The 24,898-nt window shown below is 40.4% G+C and overlaps 2 protein-coding genes across 11 annotated transcripts in view; both read left to right on the top strand.

Moving 5' to 3' along the window:
- The window catches only part of HEATR5B (HEAT repeat containing 5B), a 59,562-nt gene extending 39,154 nt beyond the window's left edge, over nt 1-20,408 (top strand). For 5 of the 7 annotated variants that reach the window (XM_054820121.1, XM_054820126.1, XM_054820123.1 and 2 more), the window contains 10 exons: nt 966-1,145; nt 2,439-2,676; nt 3,323-3,583; nt 4,551-4,678; nt 4,864-5,008; nt 9,768-10,037; nt 12,291-12,515; nt 14,890-15,041; nt 18,038-18,251; nt 19,816-20,408. In XM_054820121.1, coding sequence (XP_054676096.1) covers nt 966-1,145; nt 2,439-2,676; nt 3,323-3,583; nt 4,551-4,678; nt 4,864-5,008; nt 9,768-10,037; nt 12,291-12,515; nt 14,890-15,041; nt 18,038-18,251; nt 19,816-20,120 — 2,118 coding nt within the window. In that variant the 3' untranslated portion in view covers nt 20,121-20,408. Of the gene's footprint in view, nt 1-965; nt 1,146-2,438; nt 2,677-3,322; nt 3,584-4,550; nt 4,679-4,863; nt 5,009-9,767; nt 10,038-12,290; nt 12,516-14,889; nt 15,042-18,037; nt 18,252-19,531; nt 19,790-19,815 lie in introns of those variants that run through there. The other 2 variants (XM_054820125.1, XM_054820128.1) reach the window with 2 other exon arrangements.
- Nucleotides 20,409-20,925: 517 nt separating this feature from the next.
- The window catches only part of STRN (striatin), a 75,015-nt gene continuing 71,042 nt past the window's right edge, over nt 20,926-24,898 (top strand). For all 4 annotated transcript variants that reach the window (XM_054820132.1, XM_054820131.1, XM_054820130.1 and 1 more), the window contains exon 1: nt 20,926-24,362. In XM_054820132.1, coding sequence (XP_054676107.1) covers nt 24,048-24,362 — 315 coding nt within the window. In that variant the 5' untranslated portion in view covers nt 20,926-24,047. The remainder of the gene's footprint in view (nt 24,363-24,898) is intronic.

Raw genomic sequence — 24,898 nt, 5'->3', positions numbered from 1 at the left:
TCCTTCCCCAAAGGCTTTCATGGAGCTGGTTCTCTAAAAGCAAAATAAACTGGAGATAGGACAAAAATGCCTTGAAAAAAAGATTTTGTAAAACCTGAACCGCTTGAGTTCTGTGGGGTTTTTTGCTGCTATTCCTCATCCTTGTAGAATCACCACCAGAATGAAAGCAGCCCTTCAGAAAGAATTTGTCCCTTTTTGTAGAAAGGCAGTTGCATCCGGAATTCTTCTATTGCCTGCGTAATGTCTGAGCATGAATGTGTTTCAGAGGATGAATGCCAGTGTATAGCACTAGACAGGAGCAGCTGATCTGTATGATGTTTGGATTTTAATTACCCATTTGGGTCCATTTAATTCAAATGAAAATTGGGGAGACACCCAACTGTCTGTCCACCATGTCTCATACTGATTGTTCTAGATCTAGAACTATTGGTTCCAGATAAGAGCCCAGTTGTTTAAAGATTTTTACTTCACTCATTTCTAGGTGTTTTCTTGGCATTAATGATCTTGAAAGCTTCTCATTAGTATGGAGCCTTAATATATAATTTGGGAGATGTGGGTCTTTAAACATGTACTCTTCTTAGTTCCTGTCCAGTATATTCTTCACAGTGCATGCAGTGACCCATTACCTGAATGATTTGACCAGACACTTGGGAACAGAATAAAAAAAATTGTTATTACCTATTTATGGAGGATTAAAAAGCTATTTTTTCATGTATCTCTTAAGTTCCATTGTAATATGCTTTGGAAACACAGCCTTTGTAACCACTGACCTGAGCAATTCTGTTATTGTGGGTGGGGAGAAAAAAAGGAAAACCTTGGATTTTTTTATATTAAACAGGAAGAGAGCTGCTAAGTTTTTTATGGTGGTTGTTTTGGGTTTTGTTTTCTTACAGATTTTTTTTTTTCATTTGTAAGGTTGTTGGGTTTTTTGCTAGTTTAGAATGATTCTAAATTTTGTTGTCTAGGTATGTAGCGCTTGGATAGGAAGTGGGGTTGTAAGTGACCTGAATGATCTCCGCCGAGTTCACAACCTTCTTGTCTCTTCCCTGGACAAAGTGCAAGCAGGAAAGGGATCTTCTAGCCAGCTTTACCGGGAGAGCGCGACTACTATGGAAAAACTTGCAGTTCTGAAAGCATGGGCTGAGGTAAACATTGACCATTAAATCTTTAAAAGTTTGAAAAGATTTTGCAGCGTAATAGCAGCCTCACACCTCACTGGCTGCTCACTGAGCCTTGTACCTGCCCTCCTCCTTACCTGTTGCAATTCCACTCCTGGGATGTTTTCATCTCTGTATCTTTCTCTGTTCCTTTTTCTGCCATTCTCTTGATCCATATTTACAGTGAGGCTTGAGTGTTCTTTGTTCTACTGCACTTTTCTGTATTAAAGCATACACTCATACACTATCAGATTTTGATTCTCCTCCCATCTTACTGCGCTTAAAAAAAGCAAAACCCAAACAACTTTAAAATATATTCTGGGAAAATATTGCAGTTAATTAACTAGGAGTTTGTCAAAGTGTCCATAATAAATTACAGGCTTAATGTAGATGTTGTTGGGGAATGACTGGAATACCAGACATCTTCAACTATTTACAAAAGACAGAGCTAGCACTACTTACATTGCCGTGCTTCCTGAAATGTTACTTGCATGCTATAGAGCTCTGCATATCATTACACAAAATGGTATTTTGGTTTCTCTCAGTGTAGAACTTAAAGATTTGGGGTTTTTTTTCTGTTAAATTTTCTTGGAAGTTACTTTTGAAATTACAAAGGAAAGTATTAACATTTCAGCTGCTTAATGTTAATCACCCCATACTGTAATTTTCAGCTTTGATATGGAGCATCTGTTGTGTGAAGACACTTATTTCTATTCTATTTCTTTTTAAAAAAAATGCTTATTTTTACTGTATTTTTCTGATATTTCTGCTTATTCCCATATTTAAGCTTTTGAAAATCCTTTTATCCTCTTATAGCATCTCTCAAAGACAAACATATAAACGTTTTTGTATTCATGTAACACATTTAAAGCCATTTTCATGTCTTTATAATACCTAATCTGTTCCCAGAAAGTGACAATTACTCTAATTTATCTAGTAGCTCTTAATATAGGTCCTTTGCAATAAGGATGCATTGGTTTAATGAAATCGGTTATTCAAATCAATATGTTTGTGCAGCGCAGCAGTAATTGACACTTTTTTAGGAAAAACGTGCGTAGCCAGATTGTTTTAGGAAAGTGCCATTTATGCCCCTAAGTGTTACATACTAGTAGAAATAAAAGAAAAAATATTTGTAAATGTAATTATAAGGCAAATCTCTTCTTCCCAGTCATTTTCCGGTGAGTCATCTGTGTATGGAATCTGATACTTTCACATGGGAAAGGCTGCTGTGTTTTTTCTTTTTAGGATTTCACAGCATGTACTTTCATATTTTTCTTCTAGGTGTACATTGTTGCCATGAAAATTAAGAAAGAAGCAGAGACCAAACCAAAGCGTGTTTTAAAGAGCACAGAGGAGGATGAGGATGACTTTGGTACTGTAGATGAGTTGCCACCAGACAGTTTGATAACACTTGTACAACCTGAGCTGCCTGCACTTAGCCGTCTCTGGTTAGCTGCACTAAAAGATTATGCTCTTTTAACTTTACCAGCTGAATTTGCTACCCAGCTTCCACCAGATGGTAAGCACTGGAATTTCTTTTTGTGTTATTGTGAAAAACAGAAAGAAACCCTTAGCTGAGACTTCAAAATTATTCTATAAATTATTTGGCAGGCATGTTTTTTTGTATGCAAGTGATAAATTTCTGCCTATGTGTAATAGGAATGTATGTTTGAAGTTTGAGTGTGGGTTTTTTCCTTCAATCTGCCATGAAGATATTCTTTATCTGAATTGCAGAGATCATTAAAACCATATCTTTGTAGAATTAAGAATACTTCTACACCTCTGATACTTTGATATCAAATGCAAAATGATGTTTATTATGAGAAAAACATAGCCCTTGAGATTAGAATAGGTACTGTCTTACAATATTTTACTGAGTTAAAAAGGAGTGTTCTATATGAAAGATGCTGCAAGACCTGATGACTGCCTGCCTTTCTTGCTCTCTGCTTACTGTTCCATTGTGACCATTGCACTTTCTTATGAGGTACTAATGTTGCTCCTTCACAAGGAGAATTGAATGCACTGTTGCTAACAAGGATTACATCTGAATATGTATGTGATCAAACACACCCAGAGTAAATCATTTAATATATTTAGAGTACGTCCTTTTTGTCTGTTATTTGCAGAGAATTTCAGAATTTACCTTTGCTTTGCTAATTTAACAGGGGGAGCATTTTACACTCCAGAAACAATTGATACAGCTAGACTCCATTACCGAAACTCCTGGGCTCCCATACTACATGCAGTGGCACTTTGGCTGAACAGTACAGGATTTAGTGCTTCCGAGTCAACAGAAGAGACTGCTGCAGCAATGCCCAATTCGCAGAAACGTGCTACATCCATTATGTTAAACCAGACACCTGGAACTCCACCTACCACTAAATCTTTGCCAGAGATAAACAAAGATCGAATGCACTTAATTTTGGGTAAGAGTTACAAGTTTAGAGTTCAGTAGCAGCACGTTATGGTATGAAATGGTATGGGAATAAGAAAAGATATCTAGGAAGTTTAAAATGCATCACACGTCTGAACAGTAATGTTTCAAAATATCTCTGTCTCCTCTCCATGTCTCTCTGCCTCCTGTGTTCTTTATAGCTTCGACAGAATATGTGTCGAAGTGTGATTATTGTGATTTTTATAGTCAAGTTGTATATCTAGTTTACTTACGTAATTGAATAAAATGAGCAGTAACTGTTTTAGGCTGTAATATAATTCAGATGATACAAAATGTCATGCTTCGAAGACACAAAAGCTGTAAGGTTAATTAAAATACACACCCTCATAAAACCACAGTTCAGTAGAGACTGATATTTGACAAGTCATGCTTTTACATCATTTTCATCTGTGAGTAGCGCTCCGTGTTTCCCTTTGTTGTTATTTAACAGCTTTAAGAAGTGGATGTGGTGACTTATTCTGAGGAATGCTAACAGTTTGCTGAGATATACAGATATTTAAAACCAGAATTAAGTGCCATATGTGTAATAGGAATATTACATAATTTTTTGAGGCTTAACTGCATCTCTGTTATCGTTACATTTAAGAGTTCAATAAAATAAAACTCAATTTACAATTGAAGGATTCAGAAGTCTGACTTACAGATCTTTCGAACAAAGTGCGGATTTCCATTCAGTAATCTAATTTGCTTGCTGTCACTGTTTTATTATTTTTTTCCTGCCAAATTTTGGGGAAGACATGATACAGAAGACAAAGCAAATACAATTCTGCTGTTTCTAATACATAAACTCTCTTTTCCTTTAAAGGAAGAAGAATTGAGAAAAACATGTATCTTTGTAAAGTTTTTAAGAACCTGCTATACTTATAAAGAGATTTTAAAAAAGAAAACTTGATTTTTGTTATGATGTGAACGTTCTTTTTAATTATGGCTCTTTTCAGGCGTTAGTATACAGTTTCTGTGTTCCCCACGACCTGAAGAGCCTGTTGAGCATGTTACATCTTGTTTACAAGCACTTCATACTTTATTGGATTCTCCTTGTGCCAGGATCCATATTGCAGAGGATCAGGTACTGTATGAGCATGTTGTAACAATCAGCTTTTTCTACGTCTTGGTCTTTCATCTGTGATGATTACAAAAGCTGTAATTATTTTTGTGTGAGAAAAGTATTTGCTCATCATAAGCAAGTGACATAACAATTAAGAATTGTTAAGTCCTAATTAATTTTTTAATATGTATTTTGTTTTACTGTAGCTTCTTGGTGTTGAACTCTTGAGTGTGCTTCACCGACTCCTCCTGACCTGGGATCCTCCTTCAGTCCAGCTACTGGTTACAGGAGTTGTCCAGCAGATAGTAAGAGCAGCTCAAGATTATTTGCAGGAAAAAAGGAACACCCTAAGTAAGATTTTGAAAACACGGCTTGCTTTGCAGAGTAAATTAAGCAACAGGTTTTCGTATTGGGAAAGGAACTCAAATACATTAGAGTATGGTTGCAATGACGAGGAAAATGCTGTGTATTCCACAGATACTTTTGATGTATTCATAATCTTACCTGCTGACTGCTTAACTCTTGTAAGATGTAGTTTTTCTTCCTTTGATCATTCTAGCGGTTATTCTTTTCATGTAATGCTTTTCATTCATTTTTCTTGAATATGAGTGATGAAAATTATACCCAGTACATCACTCAATGTCTTATTAATACCTTGCTCAGTTTCATTAATGTTTCTCTATTGACTGCCTCCTTAGCACTTAATTTACCTTTTTTCTGAAGTTAAATGGTTCAGCCCCCAATGTAGGGTCTTGTGGTGCGTCCCTGGCACAACTGGCATTGATGAGGTGAGTGAGCTGCTACTGGAACCAGTGTGAAAGTTGCCTGCCCAGGAGTTCTTGCCAGGAAGTGGAGCAGACTTGCATCTGGGTTCTTACTCCACTGACATTCAGGGTGTGTCAGCAACCAGGAGCTCTGGGAACAGGGTGTGCAAACAGGAGCAAAGCAGTTGGCGTGGAAAGACATGCTTATGCAGCCCAGAAATGCTGCTCAAGACTGTACAAGACTGCTAGAGTCAGCATAATGATGGCAGTGACACAGAGCAAGACACAGTCTGCTGACTGAGGAACAATCATCTCTGGCACATCGGAGGTCTAATGACCTGTCTTGAAATTAAGGTGAAAGTCCTGATGTGACTGTCCTCCAGGTGCTTGTCTGTGCAGCCAGGGCTGGAGGTGACCTTGGTCTCACCTGTGAGATGTGAAGGAAATGCATGCGAAGGTGAGCAGACTGTGTAGTGTCAGGAAAGGCAAATGGGAGAATGAGGTGTTCTTCACAGAGATCCTGCAGGTGCGGGAGCCCAAGCTCCATTTGTCATGGAAGGAGGGACAGTCAAGTTATGCTGGAATATGGCCCTGGAGGATGAGACTTGCACGAAGGTGGAGGCTGCAGGGTTGTGACTTCCAGCAACAAAAGGCTTTATCTCCAGACATCCAGCTGGAGAACACTATAGAGGTCTGGCAAGAGGAGAAGAGGAACAAGCTGTCAGAGTAGGTATTTGGGCCAGCTGTCCTTCTTTGACAGGTCAGAACTGATACCACTAAGAGGAAGTCAAGGGTGATACCAGTCAGGAGCTCTCCTCTTGTTTGCCACAGAGTGCCTCATCAAGAAGAGGAGGTGAGTGAAGCTATATTAAACCAACTGGAAGAAGCCTTCAAATCACAAGCTACCATGAGAGACTTTTACCATCCAGACATGCTGGAAGGGCAGCACTACAGGATGCTAACAATCTGAAACTTTCAGGAGAGTATGAGGCACAGGTTTTTTCAGTCCAGATACTGGACAGTCTGAATAAGGGAGATGCTTAGTGGATCTGGTCCTCACTAATACAGAAGAAATGGTTATGAAGGTTAATGGTAGCTGTGGCTGTAGCAGCCATGAGATAGTGGAGTTCGTGATCCTGAGGGAAATGAAAAAAACAAGTAGCAGAGCAAAAGCTTTGGCCTGACTTAGCAGACTTGGGCTTGTGCAGGGAGCTTGCAGACGAGATCTTGTGGTAACCTTCCCAGAAGGGCAAAGGAAAGAGATTGTTCATCTTAAGTGGCAAAAAGTAGCTCATCCAAAAGTGTAGGATGCCAAACAGGCATGGTAGGAGGCTGACGTGGCTGAACGGGAACTTTTGACGAAGCTCAAATGTAACAAGGAAGTGTATGGATGGTAGAAGTGGGGGCAGACTGCCCAGGGAAACTACTGAAGACGTCTGCTCAGGTATGGAGGAGTGGAATTAGGAAAGCCATGATTTGGCTGGAGCTGAGACTGGTGATGAATGTCAAGTGTGACAAGAAGGGCTTTATAGATAAGCTGGCAGCAAAAAGACCAAGGAAATTGGGACCTGCTGCTGAATGGATTGTGTGATGTAATGACAAAACACATTGGGGGAAAAACTGAGGCTCTATTATCATCTTTGCTTAGTCTTCCTGTGTCCCTGTGCCTAGTGAGCAAGTGAAGGGGAGAGAATTGCTACCTACAGTAGATGAGCATGAGGTTAGGGACTGCTTAGGTAAAAGCTGGGCATACGCTGGGACCAGATGGGATGCATCTGAGGGAGCTGGCTGATGACATGCTAAGGCTGCTGCAGTGGTGCTCGGGAAAAGCTTCTGAATGAATGGCAAAAAGTAGATGCTGTGTCTGACTTTCAATAAATAAAGACCTGAGGCAGATTTTGGGATACTGTGTGCCTGTAAGCCTACTGTATGTGTTGAAAAATTTTGTAGTAAATTCCCTTGGAAACCACTCATGAGTATATGAAGTAGAAAAATGTGATTTGAAATAGTGAGCACAGACTTACCAAGGACAAATAACGCCTAATCACCCTCTGTGAAATAACTGGCTTTGGATGAAGGGGAAGCAGTGGATATTGTTTACCTTGACTTTTGCAAATTTTTTGACCTAGTATCCCATAGTATCATAGTCAAATTGGAGAAGTGTGCACTGAAAAGTAGGAGAATAACTGGCAGGACTACTGTGCTTGAATGGAGTTTGCTGGTTCAAGTCTAACTGGCAGCTGGTTGCAAATGGTGCTCCGTAAGAGTTCAGTATCAGGTCTGCTACTGTTAAAACATTGTCATTAACAACCTGGATGATAGGACAGAATGCACCCTCAGCAAATTTGTGGATGATACCAAATTGTGCAAGTTGTGGATACACTGGAGGGCAGTGCTGCCTTTCAGGGGAATCTCAAGCTGCAGGACTGAGCACCTGCTGATGTTCAGCAAAGACAACTGCAAAATGCTACATTTGAAATGGAATAACCCTGTGGTGCATTATCCTTTTAACTTGAGCTTGTGAAGATGCATCTGGAGTAGCGTCTAGTTTTCTTTGCCCTTTCCCCTCATCCTGAGTAAGAGAGATGTTGACAAACTGAAGTAGTCCAGTGGAGGTCCACTAAGCTGCTTAGGGAGGTGCAGTATGTGACACGTGAGGAGAGGCTGAGAGCGCTGAACTTGTTTAGTCTGCAGAAGAAAGGTTTAATATGATATAGAATAGTAATCCCCCTTCTTAACGGGGATTTAAAGAGAAGACCAATCCAGACTCTTCTGAAAGGCATATGGTGGAAGGACAAGAGGTAATGGACACAAGTTGCAGCAACAGAAATCCAGATGGGATACAAGGAAAAAATTTGACACCGTGGGAATTGTGAAGCAGTAAAACAGGTGTCCAAGGATGTTGTGGCATCTCTGTGCTTGGAGATATTCAAAACTGGACCAGACTTGAGCAACCTGCTCTAACTTTCAAGCTCACCCTGTTTTCAACAGGAGATTGGACTTGAATGACTTATGGAGGTCCCTTTCAATTTAAATTTATTTCTGAGATTCTCTGGTTGAGTTGATGTACCTAAATCTTGTCCCTCTACTTGGCCCTTATTGAGCTTTAGTAAAAAATTTTCTTTTCCTTCCTTTATCCTCGCTTTTTCTGGTATATGTCAGCTTCTGATGTTTTGCTTAGGCTTTTCATCAGCATATTCTGTTAGTTTATTTCTACTTTATGTAAGAATGTCCTTGATAAGGGCATTACCATCAGTCTGAAAGCTATTTTCTGAGGTAATTTTAGTAACATCTTCCTTTTAACAGAGCATCTCCCTGTTCAATCATCCCTTTATCATTTCTTTAAAAATCTCGCTTTGGATGTACTGTTTCCATCTTTGCCAGGTTAAATTAGTTTCCAAGTGGCAACCTGGCAAATAGTTCATTGATATCTGGTTAGGTTAGGTTTGCCATATTTTCTTTTACCTGAAAAGAGTAAAGTAAAAATGCAAAGAATATACTAAGGAAAACTGCCATCCTGGTCTGGCACAATATACTGCTGAGAAAAAACCCAACTGTTAGCTTTTGCCTGTTTTCCACATAAAAACAGAGAGAGGATTTTGCCAGAACTTGAGGAACCAGTACAGCTAAAAATGCAAGCTCTGTTCCTTCGTATGAATTAATGGCATTGTTTGCTGCAGGCCCAGTAAGTTGCATTTTTCAAATTGGTGAATGTGATAACACTAGCGATCATTTAAATTCATAGGAGCTCCATAGGGGTAGTTGTGGCCAGCTTTGACTTACTGAATCTCTGTTGCTGTTTAATGGGAGAAGGAGAGACTGCAGCTGGCCAAGCTGCCATTCAAAAGACAGACTTTTTGAACTGAACGCACTCAAATCATGAACCCAGACAGAATCCTACAATGCTTTTCTGTTCACTTATTTCATAATCAATTTAGGCTGAAATAAGATTTTGGCAGGGTGGAACACTTAATTAATAGCCATTAAATAAAAAAGAAATTGTCATGCCTATTTATTTGGCAGCCATTAATTTTACAATCCGTTTTAAAAGAAGCAAAATAATTACTGCATTCTATTTTGTCTAAGTATTACCACTTTTTTCCTAATTATGGATGGATTTTTAATAAGTATTGTTGCAATCACAATATTTCTAAAGCATTTTAAACCCTATAAGTCATTCTGACTAAAATGTTTAGTTTGACATGAGCCATGTTTGTCATATCTTACTATAAATCAACTTTTTCTTGATTTTTAATTTTTTTTAAAGGAGTGTTTCATGTATTCTTTGTTATGGGATCTTTCTTAACTGTCTCCTCAGGCATTTCTGTCCTTTTTTTTTTTTTCAGATGAAGATGATACTGAGGAAAAAGAAAATCCAGTTGCTTTAGGAGAGGGAGGTGAAAGTGGTGGTCTTGTGCCTGGAAAATCTCTAGTCTTTGCAGCCATGGAATTGCTCATGTTTATCCTAGTACGACACATGCCCCATCTGAGTTCAAAAGTGTCAGATTCTCCAAGTCACATTGCTGCCAAATCCCACCTTTCTGAGGAAAGTGCTCGTCTTGTGGCTGCCACTGTTACTATACTGTCTGACCTGCCTTCTCTGTGTTCTCCCGCAGGTAAGATCTTGTAACAAAATACATATGAGTGGTTACTGTAGGGGAAACATAGTGAGCATTTTACACTAAAAGCAAACTGTAAATAAATTTTTACGGGATACTTTAAGGGTCATCTATTGAAAAGTATGTTTAGGTTCTAAAATAAATTAAGAATTCAGGCTTTTCCAGTGAGCAACATAAAGGAAATTATTTGATTTTAAATTTGCATGTATGTTGCAAGTTTGCTGAGGGAATGAGCTCTATATCACTATGATTTTATTGTTGTGTTTTCCCTTATTTTTTTCATGATTTTGAAACCTTGTGGCCAATTTTAATCATACTGTAAAAGAGATAATTAAATTCCTGAGAAGTTCATGAAAAGCAGCAGCTGGATGACAAGAGAATCCTACTGAGGAAAAAACAGCACAATTCAGCTGTGGTACACTTGGTTTTGCAGCCGTTGGCTGTCAGTCATCCCAAATGTGACTCTAAACTAAATGGAGCTTTCTTCTGCCCAGGGAGACTGTCACAAAGGATACATGTAAACTAGGGTAATTGCACTGAGTGGAGTTCAGGGGTAAAGGACACAGTTGCATGACGAGCTGTGCTTTTTGAGTTTTGCTTTTCAGAGAACAAATTGCTTAAGAGCTGTCTCATGGATCCCTGGGATGTTTCGCACACTGATGTAGATAAGACATTTTAGAGGGTGGTCCCTTAATGAGATGCATGGTATATAACATATTTGGACAAAGTCATGCTCAGAACACAAGATGGGCTGTCTTCAAACAGACAATTTGTGCCTTAAAATCAACTATTTTTTAAAGAATTGTGAGCTGATCTGGAGTCCCGCACTGGTTTTATTTGATTCCTGGTTCTCTTTCCCTTTTTTTTTTTTTTTTTTTTTTTTTTTGTGGAGGGGGACTCAATGGGGGGGCGATGTGGGGGGGGGAAGATGGGCAAAAAGAGTAACAGCACTACGTCTGTGTTGACTGGAGTGAAGGCATGACTCCCAGCATTTGGCAGGTGGCCAGTGAAAGCAGGTCAGAAACTATTGTTAGTCTAGAGGGACTGCTAGAGTTGGGTTTTTTCTCATCCAGAAGATGTAGCCAGCTGATAGCTGTAGGGAGGAGGGGATAGTACATGCACAAACATTTGTGTTAATTTAGCCTTTGGATGTAAGGGAAACTGTGATCAAAGAGAATTCATCACATTCTGTGACTGAGGGGGTTGTTAATATTTATTTGTCTGTCTTTAAAACATGAGCATCTTGCAGTCTCCATTGGACAAGATCCTGGGCAATCTGATCTAGAGGAACTGCTCCTTTGAATAAGGGGTTGGACTAGATGACCTCCAGCAGTCCCTTCCAGTTGTAATTATTCTATTTAGTGTACTTATCCTCACAGCATTCCCAGAAGTAGGAAAATGGTGGGATTTGTATTTCCACAGATGCGGGTAAATGAGGCATAGAAAAAGATATGGAAAGAGACTTGATCATCTGAAGTGAGCTGTAGGTTGATATTACACACCTAAACCAAATAGCACCCTTCTTTATGCCCTACAGGGGCTTAAAGTCTACATGCGTTATTGAAACTCCTTCTAATAAAGTTCCCATGTGTCTAAAGTCAGATTATGTGTTACCTAACCAATATTTCTTGAGTATGACTAACTTGCATCTGCAGCACTGGCTGCACAAAACATAGATAGGCGTGGATTTCTTCAGAAAAGCAGTGCAGTAGGAAGAGAATTGTTTTATCTCCTTTGTAGAGTAGCCAGATGGATACAGCTTTTGCCCAGGATGTGAGACACCCAGATAACTTCTTTACTTTGCTTCTGGGGCTTGTACTGCACAACAGCTTCCTTGCTAAGTGCCATAACTCTGTTTCCAGATCTGTTATTGTTTACTTTATAGGACCTGAGTGATATGCAGATCCTACTTTAAGATATTTAACAATCTGGATGTGTTCAGTATGATACATACCATGTATCACATGCCATGTAGGACAGAATTTTAATAGATCAATCATCATTCCTGAATTGACAGCAACATTTTAAGTGCTGGCGTGTATTACTGGTATTGTGATATGCTTCAGTAGTACTGATGAATGAATTTGGTGGTAAAATATTGAACAGCACATATCACTTGTTACCTGGATTATTTATTGTGGTGTCTCCTTTGTCTCCTAGCTGTTTATATACATATTGGGAAAGCTAAAGAGGTTAGCTACCCCACCTGTTGGAATTAACTTCAGAAAATCTATTATTTTTTTTCTTTAGGATGTATGACAATCTTACCCACTATCCTATTTCTGATTACAAGAGTATTGAAAGAAACAGCAGTAAAATCAGCAGATAATCAAGTCCCACCTCCAGTCAGTGCAGCGCTTCAAGGGATAAAAACTATTGTTACTCTTCCAACAGTCAAGACTGATGAAACTCAGAAGCAGTGGACAGGTCTTATCCGCAGCACTCTGGCATCTATCTTGGAATACTCTCAACCTGGTAAGTGGTTTCCCAGTGCAAGAGAGTTAAAATTAGAGAACTGGGCTTTGCTGCAATGAAAAGACAAGTATTGTATCTGCCTATAATTTAATAGTCTTCATGTCTGAGGATTGGGGATTAAAAGTGGTGGTGAATTGCTTGTAAAATTGAAATAGGAGAAAGACCTGAGTGCACAGAGCATAACTAACTAGAGTTACTTGATAGGTTGTGTTAAAGACAAGCACAGCATTTGCTTTAAGAAAATACAGTTACATCTCAGGAGTTCCCATCTCAGGTTTGTCTTTGGTCTGTTTTCTTTGACAATATTGATCATAACCTCCTGTTAGAAATTTTGCCTTTTGCAACTCATCTTGCAGCCCACTCCCTCTCAAGTCCTTTCTGTAGGGTATTTTTCTGTACTAGTTCAGACTTTCCTCTTCCATTTCGAATGCTATTATGATGTGATTATTTCATGCTTTAGATTTTCCTCAGGCTGACCTTACCAGTCTTCATAGTTCCAGCTAGTGACTTGTTTCTGGAACTTGGAAATCTACCTTCTATATATCCATTCCATCTTTCTGACATCTGCTGCATGTGTCACAAGTAAAATCTAAAGGAATTCCAAGCTGAATTCACTTCGCTTCCTTGACTATGCCTCAATTTCCGTGACTACTGGCAACTCTAGACATGTTGGCAAGGCCTGAGCAAACTATCATTTTGGCCCTTCCGTTCCTTTTTCCACAGAATACCTGCTAGCTTAAAGGAAAGGCGATTTTAGTTGGCGAAACAGTGTTTGTAGAAGAACTGATTACTAAAACTCTAATTGTTCAATACTGTACATGGACTCAACACCTTGAATTAAACCTCCAGAAAAATGGCAATCAGCGTATCTTTTAAGTGTTTGCTGACACGATTCATATAGTCTTAATGACAGTGAGTGTTAAAGTGAACGAGTGTGAAGACAGCAAGGGATAATTGTGGCAAGGTTCATACTGGAGTAGGATATTCACAATACTGTTACAACCTTTCAGTGGTGAGAAAAAATCCTACCCCTGCCAATAAAATCTGTTAACCACCAGTAGGATGTCTACTGTGTCTCTTTAGAGAACTGCAGACTACTTCTCTTGGTTCACATTTGTACTTTGCCTTGCCCTTCAAAAAGCAAAAAAGATGTACAGTCTCAGCTGTGTAGTTAGCAAAAGAAAGACACAAAGATTTGTCATTTGCATAATGGTAGTTCAGCCAAAAACCATCCCATTACATCGCCAAGGAGCCATTTACAGAGACTGAAGAGAGGCTTGAATGGAGTTACTCATGTGAGAGATAGGGAGCGAGTAGGTAATTGCAAACGGTCCTGAAAATGTCTGAAGGGGAAGGATCAGTAGGTTTGTGTTAACCAAGTCAAACTTCTAATTTGATTTGTCACGTCAGCTCTTGTCTTCCAGCCTTTTGTTACTGTAGAGATTTCCCAGTCCCTCTCTCCAGAAAAATTATTAGCTTTAGGCTTTTTTGCAGACTTCAGAAATCTTTCTCTGTTCCTTGCAAGAGTGTATGTTTTTCTTTTCAGTCTTCCTCTCAAGCCTGTCAAGGTCACTCTGGATGGTATCCTTTCTCTCCTGTGTGTTGACCGCACCACACAGCTTGGTGTCGTCAGCAAACTTGCTGAGGGTGCACTCAATCCCACTGTCCATGTCGCTGACAAAGATGTTAAATGGGGATATATATTATAATAATTATATATAAATATAATATATAAAGCATAAATATAACTTTTTTTGTTGCTGTAAATTCATGACTGAGATTTGTGAAGACAGAGCTTGTGCAAGCAAAAAAAAAAAAGGATGACAATAGCAAATCTCAACTATTTGAAAAGCCGGAAAGGTTAAAGTAGGACTGTTCTTATTGGTGACAGGTAGCTGTCAGATCAGCTAGTCTGTTATGTGAAACCTCATGTTAAGTAAAAGTTGTTGCCACGCTGGATATCAGTTTCTTACTCTGCTGTATCAGCTGAAGAGAATAAAAAAAAATAGTATATTTTTAATGGGGAAAGGATCTAAACTCACATTTTTTCCTCTCGTTTACAAATTGAAAACAAAAAATATGACATGGTCAGAAAAAGCATGGGTGATATTTTTTTCCTTGATATTTAAGTTCCAGAAAGTTTGACTTTATTAAAACAACTATTAGAGCAGAGTTGCTCAGCTTTTTGTGAGTCACAGTCAATAATGATAAAGTGATTCTGTAATAAGTAGATGCATATTTGTATGCAGTTGCAAATAATTTCAAGTACATTTATTTCCTCTTTGTGAGTTTATCTGTGTTCACTGGTTTTTACTAAATAGATTCTAAACCCTTTTTGGAGTAAGCTAACAGCATGTTTGGTTTTGTTTTTCAGAAGCCTCTAAGCCTATTCTTGATGAAGTAAGCATACTTACAGCTATTGCTCTCTTCCTTTGGTCAGCAAGCAATGAAATAATTGGAGTGCAGTCCTTACAAAATGGATGTATGAACAGATTTAAAAGTGCATTAAATTCCTGTGATCCTTGGGTAAGATCATGTTATAGGAATGTGAGTGATAATATAAGTGAGAAAAACTAATTGTGATGTATTTATAATATTTCCTGAATGCTTTGTGATGCCTTTACTTCAGAGACAGATACTGCATACTGCTTGTCAAAATAACTAGAATTTTCAACAGTGCATTATAGAAACTCTTTAGTGAGGAAAACAACCCAAACTAAGTGCTTCTAGATAATGTGTGTTCATGGCCTTGTGCCAGGTTCTTGTCTTGCAGCTTATTAAAAGGAAAAAAGTATTTGATATGTGAAATTTAGCAAATGAAAAGGTTGGTTACCAGAGAGTGGTGACATTTCTACATTAATGCTGATCTTTTATAATACAAACTAACTGACTTTTTCTGTAGATAAAATTACAGCACACATTTTTAATGAATTTTATTATTTATTTGTTTGTGCAAAACATGTGCTTATTTTACATGTTCATACAAAATTCAGTTTGAGTGCAAAAATGTAATTTTGTGGTCACCATCAAAACATCTACAGATTGTGAATCATCTGTTCCCTGATTTCACTTCTGCCCTTTGGTTTGTCTTTATGAATTATCTTCTAAATTATTTTCTTGCTGAAGAGAGAAACTAAACAGTCAGTTGTAGACTGACTTCGTTCAAGCAGGCTAAAGTGCTGTATAGTTAAGCTTAGCTGTTCCAGCCATGTGTACATCACTTCGAGTGGGTATACAAATCTGCAGGTGGGAGCTAAAGAGAAAAATCTACTGTTTCCACAAGCGAGCCCTGCAGAGATTCCTGAGAAGAAAAACACACAAAAAACGCTGATGTGTTTAGAGTCAGAGTGAGGCATTTAAAATCCTGTTTAGACTGATAATTCTTCTCTGCAGCAGGGCTGGTGTTTTCCAGCGTGGACCTAAAATTCAGTTGGTTCTGAAGCCTGACTTTGGGTGGAAAGCTACTTAAAATTTTAGTGTGCAAATGGAAATGTCAGTTGTATTAAGCAGAAACTTTTATGTCAGACACTTTCTCAGCTCTGTATAAACACATCCACAGTGAGAAAAGTAAATCTTTGCCCACCACCCTGCTGGAAAGCTGTCAGTGAGCTGGAACTTACCACTATTTTTATAATTCATAGAGAGTGCTCTGACAGCAGCCAGGTTGTGTCCACTCTCCTCACTGATGTGTAGAACATATACTCTGTAATACTAGTGTGTTTGTTCTAGTTTTTTTCAATATAAACCACTCATAGATGGGGTTAGTAACTAGACACCTGTTTGTAATAAAAGCAGTATACTGATTGTACCAAAAGCATTGAACTGATTATGGAAAAAACTCTTCTAAAGAAATACTGCTGCCTCATAAAAAATACAGGAGGATTTTTGAAACTGTTACCACCTGCAAAAGTCTGAAAGGTTAGATATCATGTATAGTAATAACCAGAATGCTGGTGAGCTCAATTTCATTTTGCCCCAACAAGGGAACTCAGTTGAGAGACCCTTGTCTCCCAATGCTAATGGGTAAGTTTTACATGAGAGTGTGCCTTAGGCACTGTGAAGAAGCTCTGATTTCACCTCACAGGAATTTTTGTGACTATTCTGCATTCACAGAAGTCTACAAGTTTTATATAGATGGAATAAAAGAAGCTTGGATGAAATTCTGCTGTCAGATGTGTTGTAAAACTCTTATTTGAATTATGCATGCATGTAAGAAAAGAGACTTTTACTCCTTATTTTGAAGGCTAATAATCTTAACAGCTAATAAGGGGTAAAGTTTAAAGAATGTAGACAGAAAGGGAAGGGAATTATTTGGAGTGGTCTGGAGAAACAGAGGAATAATTTGTTGAAACAGGTTAAAGATGATGCTGAGTAAGCCCCTAGGTGAAAATGTTCTTCTGCAGAGTTGTGTAAGAAAGCATACAAACTGTATTAGAAGATGTGTTATTACTTCAGGCCTTAATAATTGAATTGTATAGAAAACTCGCAGCTTTATACTAGTGAAGTTACAGTGACCTGAGCTGCATAACTCATACTTTCGTACTACTAGTTTTTATTACCTATCATTTTATTCAATATTTTTATTTATACATCTATGTTTCCAGTCATCCCCAGATCTCCTCACAGATCATTGCGTTCAGTAATACTTCCTCAAGAACATTTCTGTTCTGAGTGCAGTTTGAAAGAACGTGCAATGTTTTATCCTTGTATTTGTTGTGGGGCTTTACCTTTTCAAAGATTCTGGATTATTTGTGTGGGATTTTGGAGGAAGATCTTTGTACAGCCAAATAAAATGCACTCCTAAGGTCATCTAAACAAGATTATAAGTGTGTCATTTTCCCAAATGTGGACTTCAATAATCCTTGCTTTCTAGAAAAAAGAGGGAGGAGGGGAAAAGAAAATAGAAGGAAGACAAGGAGAGGGTTCTGTGATCCAGCCCACAGTATGGCTACATGTATACTCCCGTGCTACTACCAGCACAAGATGGAGAATGAGAAGGACGGATGAACAGGCCTGCCCCTTTTGGCTACAGCCTTGGCTCATGTTAAATCAATAAGATCACTTTGATCTGAGACATTTTTATGGGTTGTTTTACCCTTATGAAATTGGAATAGCATTTCATGATTTTGTAGATACATCTACTATTAGTGCTGGTAGTTCTGAGACTCGCAGGTCTCTGTGGACCTGTGTGACTGACTTGTGCGACATTAACTATTTCTTTATTTTCTCTGAGTTCATATTGCTATTGCTATTGCTATTTAGTACCTGAATGTTCTTTCTAACTGGCCTTCCTTTTATTGAAAACTGGACTAATATTAATTCAGCAGATGGGCTGTGTTGCTGCTTTCCTCTTATTCAGTATGTTCCCTTCCCCTTTAGTTGTCTCTTTTTTTTTTTTTTTGGTTTTGTTTTGTCTTTTTGTTGGTATCACGTGTATCTCATGTACATAGATAACAGATTATTAGAATTCCTTGAGTTAACAAATAACTTTCAGGACAATGTTTTTATCTTTGTTTGATTAGGTTCAAGCCAAGTGTTACCAGCTTCTGCTTTCTGTGTTTCAACACACCAATCGTGCCCTGTCGACTCCATACATTCATTCATTGGCCCCTATCATGGTTGAGAAGTTGAAAGCTGTGGAAAGGAGTCGCCCAAACAACAACCTGGAGCTGTTAGCAGTCCAGGAAGGAATTAAAGTCCTTGAAACGTTGGTTGCCCTTGGTGAGGAGCAGAATAGTAAGTATTTAGTTTTTCTAGAGAAATGCGTAAATTGAATATTGAGCATTAGAAATCTTGCAGTTAGGAACTTGATGGCATAGTCGCAAATAGACTATGTCTGTGCAACTTGCTTTTGTAATTCCAGTAGTAGAACTTTTGTATACGTGGAGTTGTATAGCACATGCAGTATGATATGCTGTAGGCTTTGCATATCTGGTGACTGCAGGAAAAAAAGTTTTAAACGTGAACTACAATAGAGTGATGTCATCTTCTGTTTGGAAATGAGTAGTTCACACCATTTAAATTTACCTTTTCCCATTGTTAACTTTTATTTATTTTAGCAGACTCATTGCTTTTATCAGGTGGCTTCTATCAGCTCAACAAAGTTTATCTAAAAAGCCCAAGAAATTGAATTGTGCTGGTCAGAATATCTTGATTGTAGATGGAGCCTCCTGTTTGCTTCAGTAGATAAAATACCGTACTTATAGTTTACCTTTAAGTTCAGTTATTCTCTAACTGAAACAGTGCGTTTTCTAAAGACTTACTCTGCAGACATTTGATAAAGTTCCTTGTAAAAATATTACTGTTGGTTTTGTTGGGGTTTTCTTGGTTTGTGTTTTTTTTCCCCCCAATACCCTGTTGATATTTCTCTTCATTGATGATAAAACACTAGATGTATGTTTTCTTGAGTCCCATTGTACTTCTGGCACAGTTGTTTGAAACACATGTAAAATGAGAGGAGTAACTGAAGTGAATGAGGAAACAAAACATCTGATTTTTGCTGGCTGGAGACAGTCACTCCATGAGTATAAATTTATTCAAAACCCTTAAGGGAAAATTATTAATACTCTGATAACCTACGAAATTTTAGACAAATGAGTTACCATTAAGTTCTTTCAGCTTAAAATTTACACTTAACATGTTACACATTTCAAAGGCATACTTGTGTCCTTGCTAGATACAAAAATTAGCCCTGTTGCTTAAGTTCAGCTGCTTTGTTGTTCGAAAGATGAACCCTTTTGATCCCTGTGCTGTTTTGGGCTGTGGCCTCATTAGGTCGTGCTTGCCCAAGTATAGCCGTGGTGCTAGGTTTTGGATTGGAATCTTCCAGAATGGAGTAATATAGTTGATAACTGTCCCTGACTTTTCTGTGAACACTTGCTTACTAATACTGGTTCTGTTACGCTCACTGGGGAGGCCGATAGTCAGATTCAATTGAATAATGTTTCTGTCTGCTTGAAATCCTTTAATATGATAGGCATTCTATATCTTACAATCTCTTTATCAATAATCTGCAGTCAGATGGTGCAAAGGCATCTTTAAAGAAGTGTCAGGAACAAAATAATTGTGATGAACAATAATTGAAGTCTGAAACACAATCTTGATAAGAAACATTTGAGTGACCAAAGGACAGGAAACCATCTACATTTCAGTTAGGTTTTATTTGATAATTTTTTAATTATAGTGTTTATTGTCAATTCTGAAAACAAAATTAGTTTTATCAGTCTAGTAACTGATAAAATTAATTTTGCTTTGTTTTCTTCCCTGATACGGTTATTACTTTTTTTTCTTTCACTTTTAGGAGTCCAGTTGCTTGCCCTTCTTGTTCCCACTCTGATCTCCTATTTACTGAATGAAAATGCCTTTGCTTCTGCATCTACAGCATCTAAGGATCTTCACGAATTTGCACTTCAGAATCTAATGCACATTGGTCCGCTTTACCCACATGCTTTCAAGACAGTAATGGGAGCTGCTCCTGAATTAAAAACACGTCTAGAAACTGCAGTCCGAGCAAGTCAGGCCAGCAAAGCAAAAGCAGCTGCTAGGCAACCACCACCCACAGTACATTCCACCCCAACAATTAAACTGAAAACTAGCTTTTTTTGAATTAGTTTTATTATTTTTGGACCATTAAGTAGCCAGAAGCATTACATTATCCCCAATGTGTTACTGCATATATGTCTGTAATTTTGCGTAATTTGTACGTGAAAGGCTGTCTAATAGAGCTTTGTGTAATTACTTGAAATCCATGCATTACAAGGGAAGTGGTGTTACTTGTATTTGTATAGATTTTTAGGAAATTGAATGTGATCATATTTATGAATTTCTGTTATAAATTATCCACCAAAAAAATCTACTCTCTATCTGACTAAACAGTTTTATTTATTTTTAAAAGCTACCCCAAACCTTTGAGTGGTTTTTTGAAATCTGGTGATTGTTATCCCACCGTTGTGCCAGCACACTAACACAGTGGGGACAGAGGGAAGAGGGGAAACTGTTATGAAGTACTTACCATGTACCATGGGGAATTTCAAGTGTAGAAATATGCACTTTTTTCTTTCAATACAAAGTAGGGAAGGGGGTTGTCAGACCTTGTAGATCATTTCAGCTTGCATGAAAAAAAACAAAGAATTGAAAATTTTCAGCCTTTCTCGAGGTGACTTATCAAGCATGCTGTCTTAATGAGCTGTCCTTATTTTTGTGGTGTATATTTCTATCAGATCCGTTTCCACGCTTGAAAATTAATAAAGGATGCAAAGAATCTAACCCCCTATCTCTTCTAAGATAAATTTTAAAGAACGCATTGGAAATTGAGTTTATAAAGAGAACTGCCTACTACCTGCTTTTTTGTAGGTGTAGATATTATCCCTTCTAAGATGCTGTGTGTTAGCAGTCTTCCTATTCTGCCAGACACTGGTTGAATATAATGATTCAGTGCTTTGCTCTTTGTCCAGCCTCCTAGGTATTTAACCTTCCTGCGAGATTTTAGTCTTGGTGAATATATCTCATCTGTCGTCCTTGATAAAGTCTGCAGAGCCAAATTACTTGAGCGCTTTGCACCTGTCCTGACTCAGGGAGTAGAACACAAGTCAGAGCCAGGCTCCTCCAGTTTTTCCTTCCCCTACCAGGCTTTTCTTTTTTGAAAAGCACATGGCTCCCCTCACACCTAAGTGAGTCCAAGCTGCAGATTTTGGAGATTAGAGCTCGAGTGTCGTGCTAACCTTACAGCACAGAGCCAGTGGCTCCAGACATTTGTCTGCTGCCAGACCTCCCCCTTCCCATTGGCAGAAATGCAGAACCATGGATCTTCTTGTGTATACAAGGCTGACTGACATGATTTTTTTTGACACTGGGCTTCTATAGGGGACCTTTCTATACATTTTGCTTGATAGAGAGAAGCCACATAACTAGAAGCCTTGGCTAGGTCTGCTGAGTTTCATCTCTAATGTTTTTCTGGATACTCTGTAAATTACAAACTGTGTATTTCAGAAGCTTCTACTTCAATCCAAATATAACAAAGGGATAGTAAATAGAATTGAATATGATTAACAGTTGGTTGAAATATTTGTGGATCATTATTTTTGTGTAGCCACTTGCCTCGAGTCTCTCTTTTCCTGTAAGACCTTATATAAACCTTTGAGTACCTATGCAAAATGGAGGACAAGACAATGCTCTTTTGCCCTGTTGTATTTGGTGTGTGCAAAATATTTAACATAAAACCAGAAAAGCTTTTATTTCAATGAATATTTAAGTACTAAAGCGAGGACACAAGTGGTGCATACTCTAATCTTTCTTTTTTTTTTTTTTCCATAAAGATGTTAACTTCCAAATCTTGTTCCATTGTCCTACAGGAGTAAAGATACATGCAGAAGTAAAAACAATATGCTGTACATGACAAGGAGAGTAATTTCACTACTTTTTTTTTCATCTTTGTACACGTAATGGGAATTAAATTGATTATATCACATTCTAGTAAGTATTTCCAACATTACAAAGCTATATTGCTTAGAAGAAGTTCTGAACCTGTTTAACACTTGAGAGAAAGTCTTAAGGAAACTGTACAAAATTGAACACGAATGTTTTGTAAGTAAAACTAAGAAAATAACTTTATAAACTGTTTTAGATCCCCCCCAGTCTAGTCATTAATGACTTCAATGTTTGTTGGAAACTTTTTGTCTATAATCAGGTTTTATTTACCCTAATTTTTATCTCAGCACTTTTACGTTTTGATTAGATTCTAGTTTACAAGATGTCTGAAAACTCAGAAGGGGGGGAGGGGGAAGTGTAGCAATCAAGCATAAATAAGAAGTCAGTAGAAAAACAGAAAAAAGTTAGTGGAAGGGAAAATGGCACTAGATAGATGTAAAGGGATAGAGAAGGGAGAGGTTTTTCTTTGTATACTGTGTGATTGTATACAATGTCCACAACTTTCATTTGTATACGTCCTTCCCCAGTTTAGTCCTTGCTCCTGATACTAAAGGTGTAACCATGTGGTTTTACATAATATTTTGGCATCAAATTTCATTTGATTAAAAAAAAACCCAGAATAACTTGAAATGCCCGTAGTGCTTATTGTTTTTTGTCAACCTCCTTTTCATCTTTGTTAATGGCCTTTTTAATGTGCTTTTTCATGAAGCTTGTTTGCTCCGTTTCCCCTTCACGTCTTTCCTCTCTCTCTCTCTGCCGTTTCCTTCCTTTCTGGGTAAGCCTTGTTGTTCTACCCTGGTTCCCTGCTGAGGTCCCCCAGAGCGCACTCCCTCTTCTGTGCTTTCGCTCTGGTTCCCCTCTGCTCTCTGATGCTCTCTAGGAGCTTCTTTAGTTGTCTTTCCCTCTTGAAAGGTGCTAAGAAGTTGTCCACCAGCCGCAGCTCTGACTTCCTATGGCCAGGTTATGAGTACGGTTTCGGAACAGGCAGAGGGAAACAGGAAGCACCGCTTGAGCAAGCGACGGGGTGCTCTGGCTGTGCCCAGGTCACGGTGAGGGGGTGGTGGGGCCCCGCTCTCAGCACCCGCAGCAGCCTCAGTGGCTGGGCACCATCTTTCACACGCCACTAGCGTAAAGCCTGGTGGTAGTGGTGTGTTCGTCCGTTTTCAGCAAGCCTCTGGTGTGTGTGTGCAGGTAGCATAGAAAGCAAGCCTAACTTTGTATTTTTCTGGCTTTGGGAGAGGTAGGAGAGAGCAGCCCTCGGCCTGGGGCTCTGCCGTCAGTCTCAAAGTACCTTGTTCTCCCTTTCTTTGAAGAGGCAGTATGGCAATTCCTGAAAAATGTTTTCCTCTCCTTTTTAGCATTTCTAAGGATTTTCAATAAACCCTTCTAACCCTGGGATGGATTTGTAGTTCTTGGTGCTTTGACTTCGAGTGCTGCTCAGAACAGGCCTGAAACAGAAAAGCCAGGGGTGAGAGGGCAGGGCTTGACCAAAGTTTCTGGAGCTCCTGCCAGACACCTGCCCTTTTTTTGTCCCCAAGGTGGGCTGTGAGTGTGCCACGGCCATTTAGATCCTGCTCTGAGGTGGCGATTACGATTAATCTGTGCTCCTGCTGCTGCTCAGCGCTGCCCTGCCCCTCCTGCCGCGGCTTTGCGGGGCGGCAGCCGGGGCGGCTCCCCGGGGTCTCCCTCACCCCCTCCCAGCCGGCCGGGCCCAGGGGTGCGTTGTCAGCTGTTCCCTGCCACGGCTTGCCGGTCTTTACCCCAGGATGGCACGTCACGGGGATGAGGCTCACTCGCTGTAACGTCATTCTCGAAATAACGGCAGCGCGGAGGAGAGAAAGGTGATCTTCCCGCCTCTCCCTCCGCGGGGCGCCCCGCTACCCAGCGGAACTACATTTCCCAGCATGCCGTGAGCGCGGCCTGGGGGCGAATCGTTCTCCAGACTTGTCCCCGCCGCGTTGCCGTAGCAGCCGGCGGGGGCGGCTGTCAGGCGGTGACGGCGGGCGGGACGCGCCCAGGTTGCTGCTGCTGCCGGGACGCGGCTGGGTGCGGGTGGCGGTTCGCAGAGGAGGGGGCGGCGGGGAGAGCGGCAGACCCGGCCCGGCCATGGACGAGCAAGCGGGGCCAGGCGTTTTCTTCAGCAACAACAACAATAATAACGCCTTGCTTCTGCCGCCGCCGGCGGGCGGGCCGGGGCTGGAGCCGGGAGAGGCGGCAGCAGCAGCAGCGGCCGCCGCGGCGGCAGCAGGAGGAGGAGGAGGCGGCGGCGGCGGAGGGGTCTCAGCCTCCGGACCCGCCGCACCGGTGTCGGCGTCCCGGGCTCAGTACAGCGTGCCGGGCATCCTGCATTTCCTGCAGCACGAGTGGGGCCGCTTCGAGACGGAGCGCGCCGAGTGGGAGGCGGAGCGAGCGGAGCTGCAGGTAACAACCGCGACCTCCATCCCCCCCCCCCCCCCCATTCGGGCGGCCGCTCCCCTCCGGCTGCGCAGGGCCGGGGTACCCCAGCTCTGCGCAGCCGGAGGGGAGAGGCCGCCCTAAGCCCTGCCCCGGCTTCCCCCTTGTCCCCTTCCCCGTGAGGGAGCGGCCGCCCGGCTCCGCCGCGGGCCATTTCCCTCCTCTTTAGAGGGCGGCCGCCCCCCGCCGCCGCCGGGCGGAGGGGCGTGACATGGCGGCCGGCCGTGAGGGGAGCGGCCCCTGCCCGCCGGGCGGTTCTCGCTGCCTCTCGGGAGTTTTCCGGGTGCCCCTCCAGGGCCGGCTGCCTAAACTTGTCACCGCTTTCATAACCCACTAGTTAAAAATTGCCCCCGGCGAGCTGCGCGACCCGCTTGTGCCTTTGCCCCTTCGCAGCAGGCAGCTTCCCCCCGGCCCTCGGTGTTGGTTCTCAGCCCCTCTGGGCCCTCAGCCCCCTGGCCGGGCCTGTGGGACCGGCTGCAGCTCCTTTGGTGTTATGGGACACG

This window comes from Grus americana, chromosome 3 (genome assembly GCF_028858705.1).
Source record: "Grus americana isolate bGruAme1 chromosome 3, bGruAme1.mat, whole genome shotgun sequence".
NCBI lineage: Eukaryota > Metazoa > Chordata > Aves > Gruiformes > Gruidae > Grus > Grus americana.
Note: the sequence above shows the minus strand (reverse complement) of the source record. Positions and strands in the feature narration are given on the sequence as shown.